General features: G+C 44.8%; 1 protein-coding gene across 2 annotated transcripts in view; it reads right to left on the reverse strand.

The window, feature by feature from the left end:
• Window positions 1-10,248, reverse strand: part of LOC138740503 (exocyst complex component 1-like) — a 51,527-nt gene extending 41,279 nt beyond the window's left edge. Inside the window, exons 1-4 of one of the 2 annotated variants that reach the window (XM_069893243.1) lie at window positions 10,166-10,248; window positions 8,753-8,963; window positions 3,146-3,276; window positions 868-1,027 (exon numbers count right to left, since the gene is read on the reverse strand). In XM_069893243.1, coding sequence (XP_069749344.1) covers window positions 868-1,027; window positions 3,146-3,276; window positions 8,753-8,876 — 415 coding nt within the window. In that variant the 5' untranslated portion in view covers window positions 8,877-8,963; window positions 10,166-10,248. Of the gene's footprint in view, window positions 1-867; window positions 1,028-3,145; window positions 3,277-8,752; window positions 9,014-10,165 lie in introns of those variants that run through there. The other variant, XM_069893244.1, reaches the window with a different exon arrangement.
• Between the last annotated feature and the right edge of the window lie 653 nt (window positions 10,249-10,901).

Consider the following 10,901-nt stretch of genomic DNA (forward strand, 5'->3'; position numbering starts at 1 on the left):
CTTTTTGATCCTCAGCTGTATATCCAGTGAATGTAAATGAGGTCTCGAAATCAAAGACTAAGAATGCCATTCACTGAGAAAACCAGCTGTCTTTCTGCAACAGTGGCCCTATATTCCCAGCGACTATCAAAGGAGACATTTCCCTCTATCATCTAAAATGCTCAATGGCAAATGATAGGGACCAAAGGTATGTTTGCCAGAACTAGGTAATTATGTCAACTTCACTGTCAATGAGCAAGGTCTTTGGTTTGCAGCCCTGACTGGCATCCTGCAGTATACAGGACAATGTCAACTGGAAACAGGTGATAATGTGGACCCTCCAAGATTACCACGAACTATTTGCCAATTGCAAGAGCTTCCATTCCATAACCTGTGCTTGCATACAATGTTATTTCTGCAAAAATCACTAGGTCATAGTTTCCACCGAGTCGTCTTGAGACACTCTCACCTTCACGATGTACTTGGCTTGGAAATTAATTTCAGATGTTATTATTGTGAGTCATGTGATAGCCAGCTCAACTTGGGTGGCAACGTGGAACAGAAATCTGAACAATGAATATTAGCAACACCACAATAAATGGCATATAATACCAATCCAGACTTTGAATACCCGAACTCCATCTGAAATATCATTTTCTATGATTCCTTTGAATTGAATCTTTAAATTAACCATTGAGATAATGGAGTTGTGGGCTCCTATAATTATAATTGGTGTCAAACCCAAAAATATTGATGCAGTCATGTCAATCAATGTTATTACTCATTCTAATCATACAACTAAAAATGCTTATTTTAGACTCTCAATTTTACATCTTTATAACATGATCTTTATTGAAGTTAAAAAAAAATAGATTTGTGGCTTTTTACCTTCTAAGATCTGAGAACTGATGTTTATGAACTTAATTCTACTGTGCATATAGCGTTGATTAAGCTTGAATAGACAGGACATAAAATTATTTTTCTCTCCAGAATTGCTGGCAATCCACTTGTACACTTTATCAAAATGCAAATCGAATTCAGGGTTATCCTGTGAAAATAAAAGAGGACATTAACTCAAGTAAAATAATGAACATAAAAACTTGAAACAGTAACCACCTCACTGCTCTAGAATGCTCTGATATTTAATAAGATCATATCTAATTCAATTGTAATCTTGACTTCATATTCCAGCCAGTAAACCTTTCCACTATTACTTATCAAATGTCAACTTTAGACAGCATAATGGTGCAAGCAATCGATCTGCTGTCTCACAGCTCCAGTTCTTCTCCCTGCTAAAAATGAACAATATATTCCATTAGCCTGATCTCTGACCACTCAACTAACCTATTTACATCCTTCTGTGGCCTTCTTATGTCCTCTTCATAATTTACTTTCCTACCCTACTTTCTGAACTAAGTGTCATCAGCAAATTTAGCAACCAAAATTTCAGCTATTTCATCTGAATCACTCATACGAATTGTAAAAAACTGCTCACCATACATCTAATCCTTATGACACATTATTTGTCACATTTTCCTCCTAAAGATCTTTTCCTGTCTGCACTCTCTGCAGTATTGGTGTCAAAGCCCACAAACTAGAGCTCACTGTTACCACATCAGTCTTTAACCGCACATTCATTTTGTATCCTGTTGCAAGGTCTTAAACTAAAACAATGATTGTCCCTTTGCTTCCACAAATGCTGCCTGATCTCCTAAGTTCCTTCAGCTGTATTTTTTTTTGCTCACCATTACAGCATCTGTGAGGAAAAATGATGATGCTGCCAGAGCTCCTGTAACAGGAGGTGCTGCTGCAGATGTGGACCAGTGAGAGCGGAGACACAGCGCTGCTTTGAAGGATTCAACCGCCTGATCCTCAGCCTGCTAGGGGAAACACAGGCGTTTTTAAACTAAAATCCTGCAACCATGGGTCTGTGCCCAAGATGGAGGTGCCTGTGCTCGAAAGCAGCCACAAGGATTTGCCAACACTGGGGAGCAGCAGACTGACTCTGGGGAGCAGTGGGGCCCCAAAAAAGGGAAGAGCACCCTCTATTGAGAACAAGGAGATGACCCTACAGGATGGTGACCACAGCAGCTGCTGGTGAGGGGCTAAGTGGCTGAGGGACCCATTGAAAAATATTAAACAACATATCGCAATTAGTTTTGGCTATGGAACATCCCTACTTCTACAAGACTCTTCAACAACACTGCTATCCACTGTTTACCACTCTCCAACATCTCCATCTCTTCCCTAGCTCAGAATCACGGTCAATCCCATAATCTTCTATTCCTTTCTTTAAAAAGGATAATCCTTCACCACCTTTAATGGCTAAAGGCTCAGCTCATCCTGAATTGTGTCTTTAGTCTTACAGTAGAGATGTTTTTGGGGCCACAACCTTTCTGTAACCAACAAGCTCAGCCATCTCCTGCATTCGGTTAATCAATTTAACTGAAGGACAATTAAAGTTTAGCATGTTTCGTCTGGCATACATTTTCAGACAGAATGAAGCAGAAGCAGTTGCCTGTTTTGATGTCAACAAGATTACACATTGGCCTTGAACACACACTTTTCGCTGCTGATTCTGCAGTCTCTTATCGATTGCCAAATGTGAGGTATTGGATTTAAAGTGCAGTGTGAAGGTGGGACTTGATCTCCAAGTAGTCTGTATGACGTCTTACTAAAAACTTAATTGACCAATCTATCTGAAGCAAGACCATTGGTAAGGATCGGAGCAAGCCGATTTTTGTTTCTACTACTTCTCTTAGCAATGCCAAGCAGGTTCTCTGCCATCTTGGGCAGTGGTACTGAGTGAGAATAGATGGTTTCATGCACAACTATTCCTATTACATCAGAAATATAAACAATATACAGAGTAGCTCTGTGGGTTAAAAAGAAAACAAAAAGTAGTCCAGTTGCCAGCATTTGATCACCATCCTACTCTCCCCTGGAGAAAGTATCCTTATCTTAAATCTACCTGCCAATCTACCAATAATTTAATCAAGGCTCATACATGAATAATATCCAATGGAACAAAATGTGAGAGGACGTGATGATCAGGGAAATAAAAATACTAACTACAAAATTAGAAAGGAGAAGTTAACATTCCTTTAAATTCTCAGATTATTCTTGATTGACAGTCACAAAAGCAATAAAATAAACTTTCTTCTACCTTATCTGCATCCTTCCCGTCAACTACAAGCAGATCCTCAAATGACCACCATGCCACCTGTTTGTATGCATCACTTTTCTCAGCTTTTTTAAATTTCACAAGGGAAGCTTGATATGGACGATCAGTTGACACTACACAAGGAAAGAAATATGGAATCAATACACCTAATGACAAACTGCTTTGAGGAAAAAAATCTGTTCAAGCTGATTTATTATAAACCACTGAATTAAACCTTATTTGAATAGATAAAATTTGAGATAGCTTGTAATTTTTCTCCATTATATACCATAAGATCCTAAATTAGGACAAATACCAAGCATATGGTTATGCAAATACTTGGTCACTTTTTTTTACATATTCATTGCCAATAGTTGAAAATGTATCTCATTTTGCACCATTGTCTTCCTTTTAGCACAGGGGTCTCCAAAGTGGTCGATATCGATGGGACTATCCAAGGGGTCGATCATGCCGGCTGGGAGGTGGGGGGTTTGATTGAACTTTTGCAGTGGAAAGCAGGAGCAGATCAATGGAAAATAGTGCCTATGGCAGTGGTGGTCAACCTTTCACGAGAATGGGCCTTGGTGGCTGCCATATTGTATTTGGCTTCAGCCTTTGAACAAGTTGAGAGTTAATGGGAAGATGGACTGAGTGTAGAAGAAAGATGTATGTGTTCTTTGTATCTTTGATAGTGCCCCCATCCAGATCCACCAACGCCACCAACCCCACCTCCCCACCCATCCAGCACCGGGATTCCATGCTTGGGGGTCAATGAGGGATCAACTATTCCATGGGGGGGGGGGGTCTATGGTCTAAAAGGTTTGGGGACCCCTGTAGCATCACAAATTCCAGATGTGGATAGGTGTGCTAAAATGGAAAAAAATGTGGAATCTAATCCTGACATGGATTTGTGGAAATGTGAAGGGAACTAAGGAAATCCACAAGTCAGGTTTCAGTCAGAATGTTCTGCACTGGAGAGGCAAATTAAAAGAAAATAATTTGTTATAACATTTGTTTAGTTACTTATGTAAATATGTTGAGCAGAAACTACCAGAACCTGAAGAAAGTAGAGAGTGGTACTAATTAATTCCAGCCTCAGCTAATATTTCTGTGCATAACTTGAGGAGAGTTCAACTATCAGAAATGCTATCTTTCAGACCTTACCTGCCCTTTCAGGTGCACATAGTGGATCCAATAATACTACAATATTTCAAAGGAATTTAGGAAAATTATTCTCAACAAATATGAAGCCTTTAATTAATATAATAAATATATTATCTATCTATTTTGCAGACGGTTTTGACCAAAAATATTAGAACATTCTCATCCAAAGCTATTTCATTGTCTACGAAGCATTTTGCAAGGGCCAGATATTTTGAAAGGATACAAAACCATAAGACTTTGAAATAGAATTAGGCCATTCAACTTATCAATTCTGCTCTGCCATTCAAATCACGGGTGACAACATAATTCACCCACCTGATTGACCAACCAAGCACCCCCTGGAAAGAGTCTGCATTTCCCACATAGGTCACTTCAAACCCCACCAAATCCTAAATGAAATCAAGTCACCCTCAATCCCGAGGTCTTCTGATTTTCCAATTTAAAAAATATTAAAGTTTTATTTCCTGAGTAGGAAATGATTGAAGGAAATAACTGGATAAAAATCTGCAGGCCCATCTGGGGTCAGAATGAGTTAAATAAATGTTTTTCATTTATACTGATGAACACAAATTTGTATCAAAAAATGGAAGCAAAATGTTGCAGACATGCAAGATTTGAAAATACTTGGATAAAAAGATATGTATGTGTATTCACACTCACTTTAAAATGACATTTTTCTTCAAAAATGTACAAAGAAAATTCACTGCTCACTTATCCTCATTAATACATTTCTGGCATCTTGTAATAGCAATGCTATTAAATAAACCTGAACTGATATTTCAGTGATAAAATTTTAATGCATGATAGTCCCAGAAGGCCAGTAAATGCAACAAGAAAGTATTTTGCAATGTGATAAGTCCATGAGCTCTTTGTTTAGAAAATTAGGTGAAGGAATTTTGACAACTGCCATAGTAAATCAGAAAAAGAATATGTATGAAAACAATTAATCAGAATGAATTAGATACTGTAAATAGTACAGGTGCCAGTGCAGTGAGTGAACGTGGTTTCAAATTCAGTACAGCTGTATATAATTTTAAAAATGCAATGGCAAAATTAATTATGCTTCTGCAAAAAAAAAAAATCTCATGGTAACAAAGGGTCAAAAAACATATGGGCTACTATCGTGTCATGATAGTTTATGGAAGTACTTCCAATTTGTGCTTGCTGCAGAATCATCGCCACGAACTTCAATATCCCTCGTGAGGCAAGTTTCCACAACCCCAGTGGTAATCATGAGAAAATTGTCGATGGTTGTCATCAATATTTTGAGAACTTAAAGCAACTTTGGGATTGCTGTGCATTTGTAAATTAACATGATATATCAAGGATCCTCTCATGCTTCCACTACCTATTCTATCAAGAACATTCATACAATTTTCAGGTTTTTAATGAACTAGTTACATTCAAAAACACTTGAAAATTCTACAGGAGGTTAAAGTTTTTTTTCAACTACTGTTATAACTTGGCAACCTACTTGCTATCCTGTTCCCTCCAACAGAAACCGCACTCTGGCACTGCTGGTCATACAGCAGTCTCACAGCTTCAGTAACGCAGAACCCCAGTGTTCTGTGAGGAGCTTAAACATTTCTCTGTAATTAGGTGATCTAGTTACTGCCAATATCCCCAAAATATGCTGGAAGGTAGGTGAATTAGCCCCATTAGAATAGGGTGGTAGAGAATCAGTGTTGTTAGTGGGCACATGTAAAGCTGTTATTGAAAAAAAATTGAAGAACAGAAAATCTCCAGAGCTGGGGCAGACTCATTGGGCTGAATGGCCTATTCTATAAACAAATTAAACCATAGAACATTACAGCACTGAAAACAGACCCTTCTATGCACCAAGTCCATATTCCTCCATACCACACCATATACCTATCTAAATTGTTCTTAAATGATAAAATTGAACCCACATTCACCACTTCAGCTTACAGCTCCCACTACCGTCGGTGTGAAGATATTCCCCCTCAATGTCTCCCCTTTCACCTTCAACACAATGTATAGTGTGGATTGTGGAGGGTCACGTGACCTCTCCATCTGAAATCTAGTTGGAAGTCACATCACCTGCTAATCAAAGTTGGATTCCACCTACCTATTAGTGCACACCTGACCACTGGTCTGTTTAATAACCTAGTGATTACCTGGGCTGGACCCTCCAGCTTACTTTAAAGTCCACCACCTGCAGTAGCTCTTGCTCTTTAGCACTTCTCCATTCCAGGTCGTGAACTGTGGACAACGCTGGAGAAGTTGTTACTAAGGTGTGCACTCGCAGGAATTGTGGCTGTGAGATAATATTGGAGCCATGCCCCGGTTAGACAAGGAACAGAAGGTAGTGAATTATAATCCTTGTTTGTTATAAGTCTGTATACAGTTGCTAGTATCAATAGTGTTAAGTCTGATGTGACTGATAGTACCAGTAAGCGTTATTCCTGTTGCAATCCCCTTGCCTGTGTTTTAATAAAAGTCCTTCCTGCGTCCGTACTTGTTGCTCTTTGAACCTATTGAACTTTTCCCTTCCAACACGTAATCTTCTGGTTTGTATGTGGCGTAATCAATGGAAGAAGCCTATTTGTATTTACTCTATCTAAATGAACCATAACTTTGAATACCTCTATCAAATATCTCCTCATTTTTCTACACTCTGGGAAATAAAATCCTAACCTGTTCAACCTTTCCCTACAACTCAGTCCTGGTAACATCCCAGTACAGCACATCTTCTTTTGCACTCTTTCAATTCTTTCATCCTAACTCCAATACTCAATACATGCACTTTGATTTAAGAAGGCCAATGTGCCAAATGCTCTCTACGAGCATTTCTATCTGTGGTGATGCTTTCAGATAATTATGTATCTGAATTCCAATTTCCAGTTCCCTCTTATTTCGCATTCCTCAGTGTCCTACCATATACCGACTAAAATTAAATGATTAAAATGTTGATTATTAGTTTACAGTTTATTTAAATTCCAGCTTTTACATCATCATGCTATTTACATGCAAATAATCAATTCCAGAATCACTCAATGCTATTTTCCAGTAATTTCTGGTCTACAGTGGCTTTCCTGTCTGACTCTCAATTTATAAACAGAATTAGTATGAAATCTTGTACAAATAGTTGCACTACATTATTTTTACAAACTGCTTCTGAACATACTGAATAACATTCACATTTTGATCATTTCCACTCCCACTTTTATAGCAAGAAAATTAAAACACCATGAAGGTCCAGTATTGATAGCGAACAAAAACAACATTTGTCTCATCCATTCCAGTCTAGGTATTTTTCCATTCCATTAGAACTTAACTAACAGGTGTGATGCTGAAAGTATTTTCCAATCAAAATTGAAACTGAAGTACAAACTTGGTTAATTTCCTTACTTGCACCAAATAGACAAATGATTTGTCTTGCTACAAAAAAAAGGATGTTGCTTTGCAAGATGTAATATCTGGAAAGGCTGTTGCTCAATGCCTTCACTTGTAATTTCCAAAATGAGGTGTTGCAACCAATTGTATCTTATTAAATGTGGATCAGTGTTTTTTTTCTAAAAAAAAGTGCATCATGAAGTGTCTAATATGCGGAGATCACAGAGATTCTGTAGTTACACGGAGAAATTCACTGAGATGGGGAATTTCTGGTACTTAAGATGTACATCTTGCAAAAATATACCCCAGAAATTGGTATTGATAATAAACAATTTGAAATCAATGACCCAAAATACGAACTTTGCCGTTTGGCACACCTTTTGAAAATATTTTTCAGACAAAATGATAACGGTCTCATCTCCATGCAACCTCATTTCGGTACCATTGGGCAGTAGCCGAAAATGTCTTCCCATTCCCGAAAACCCAACGCAATGGGACTGGTTTGTCCTGCTCTCTGCGTCAGCACTCCAATTGATTTGCAGACAAGTGTTTGCCTCCGAGAGTATCCTCAGGCCGTATGTAGAATTGGGAACAATCGAATGGCCAGGAAGTACCCTCCAGGTCGCAAACCTGACCTCGCATAGCGTGTTTGGTGTGGGTGAAGCGAGGTGAGAAGAAACAAAAATATCATACCCCCTTTATAAAGGACGAGTCATTTCTAATCATCTCGTCTGCATCATGAAAATACTGCAGCCCAGACAGCAGGAGGAATCCCTTAAATGGGTTTTGACAAGATCTAGATGGCAATTCTTGTCCTCAGTGGGGACTAGATTCTAGAGGAGCATGGTTTGCGTATCCCTTGGTGGTTTGTGCTCATCTTGGGCCTATGGCAACTCATTAAAGCAGGAAGCCAAGTCTAACCCATGAAGTTTGATGCATCACCGATGCAGCTCAAGCTCCAAGTCAGAAGGAGCCGGGGAGAGCGGGTGAGGCCGTGGGAAGTGCATGCGGGTGGTTCAGCGACCGCTGGCACCTGCTCCTCGCCCCCGGAGCCGGGGCTCTCGCCATCCATCCCCCCAGCCCACGCACCTGCGGCGCACAACACGCCGTTTTTCCGCTTCTTCCCGGCTTTCCAGGCGGGCAACAAGCCCAGGAGCCGTTCCTCCTGCGGCGTAAAGAAGTCCTTCTGCAACTGGTTCCGAATGGCGATCATGGCAGGTGGAGGAGGAAGGGGCGGGCGGGGGGGGGGGGGTGGAGAGGCGACGGCTGGGCCCAGCTCACGAGGTGTGACCGTCGAGACCTGCCAGGGGAGTATTGACTGCCGCTGTCAATCGGATAATGAGAGGTGGGAGGGGGGGAGAGGGGGGGAGGGGGGGAGAGGGTGGGCTGGGGGGGGGGGAGAGGGTGGGCTGGGGGGGGGGGAGAGGGTGGGCTGGGGGGGGAGGTGGTGGGGGGGAGAGGGTGGGCTGGGGGCGAGAGGTGGTGTGGGGGGGAGAGGGTGGGCTGGGGGCGAGAGGTGCTGGGGGGGGAGAGGGTGGGCTGGGGGGGGAGAGGGTGGGCTGGGGGGGGGGAGAGGGTGGGCTGGGGGGGGGGAGAGGGTGGGCTGGGGGGGGGAGAGGGTGGGCTGGGGGGGGAGAGGGTGGGCTGGGGGGGGAGAGGGTGGGCTGGGGGGGAGAGGGTGGGCTGGGGGGGGAGAGGGTGGGCTGGGGGGGGAGAGGGTGGGCTGGGGGGGGAGAGGGTGGGCTGGGGGGGGAGAGGGTGGGCTGGGGGGAGAGGTGGTGGGGGGGAGAGGGTGGGCTGGGGGCGAGAGGTGGTGTGGGGGGGAGAGGGTGGGCTGGGGAGAGGGTGGGCTGGGGGCGAGAGGTGGTGGGGGGGAGAGGGTGGGCTGGGGGCGAGAGGTGGTGGGGGGGAGAGGGTGGGCTGGGGGCGAGAGGTGGTGTGGGGGGGAGAGGGTGGGCTGGGGGGGGAGGTGGTGGGGGGGGGGAGAGGTGGTGGGGGGGAGAGGGTGGGCTGGGGGCGAGAGGTGGTGTGGGGGGGAGAGGGTGGGCTGGGGAGAGGGTGGGCTGGGGGCGAGAGGTGGTGGGGGGGAGAGGGTGGGCTGGGGGCGAGAGGTGGTGGGGGGGGAGAGGGTGGGCTGGGGGGGGGAGAGGGTGGGCTGGGGGGGGAGAGGGTGGGCTGGGGGGGGGAGAGGGTGGGCTGGGGGGGGGAGAGGGTGGGCTGGGGGGGGGAGGTGGTGGGGGGGGGAGAGGTGGTGGGGGGGAGAGGGTGGGCTGGGGGCGAGAGGTGGTGGGGGGGGGAGAGGGTGGGCTGGGGAGAGGGTGGGCTGGGGGCGAGAGGTGGTGGGGGGGAGAGGGTGGGCTGGGGGCAAGAGGTGGTGGGGGGGGAGAGGGTGGGCTGGGGGCGAGAGGTGGGGGGGGGGAGAGGGTGGGCTGGGGGCGAGAGGTGGGGGGGGGGAGAGGGTGTGCTGGGGGCGAGAGGTGGGGGGGGGGGGGAGAGACCCACCCAGACTACTTTGTTTAAAAACTAGAGGAGTTTCCTGCTACACATCCGGCCTCGACCTTCACCAACTGACACGCGCTTCCTGCGAGGGAAATCCTGCGCGTGCAGCCTCGGCCCCGCCCCCGGACCGCGGCCCCGCCCCTGATTGACAGCCCGCGGCCGGGGATGGATTCGCCATCGGCGGAGTTTGCCTGCCGGGTCCTCCCGTGACTCTTGGGGACATGTCCAAAGCCGCTCACTTGGTGGGGGGGTTGAAGCTGTCACCAACCAGAGCTTGTTCGTTGAGAAACAAACCCCCTTGTCACCCTCGCAGGATGGTTTCCTGGACGGAAACTCCCAATGCTTGGGGACTGGGTGGCTCAGGACGCCACGGTCGACACCTCAACACGGGGCGACTGAAGCGGCTCCTGATGGGGAGTTTGGGTGAGATGGTCTGGGTTTTCTGCTCCTGAGAGAGGATATCTGAATACTCCCAGTGCATGGACTTTGAAGCTTGGGTACCATCCCAAATCATTTTTCACCACTTTGAACATTAAGAGCTGGTGATTCTGTGGAGTCCCAATGTTGCATTCTTCCATGGAGACTTTGAGCAGATCTATAAATCTTTTCTATTAATTGCCTGGTAATCTCTAGGAAAGTTCAGAATCGAGTTTAGGGAGTCTGGTGTTGAGTCTGTGAACAATGTGGTTTTGTTTAATTTAGCCTGAACTATAATCCGATGAAACAGCATTCTCTGATC

The sequence above is a fragment of the Narcine bancroftii genome, chromosome 8 (genome assembly GCF_036971445.1).
Source record: "Narcine bancroftii isolate sNarBan1 chromosome 8, sNarBan1.hap1, whole genome shotgun sequence".
NCBI lineage: Eukaryota > Metazoa > Chordata > Chondrichthyes > Torpediniformes > Narcinidae > Narcine > Narcine bancroftii.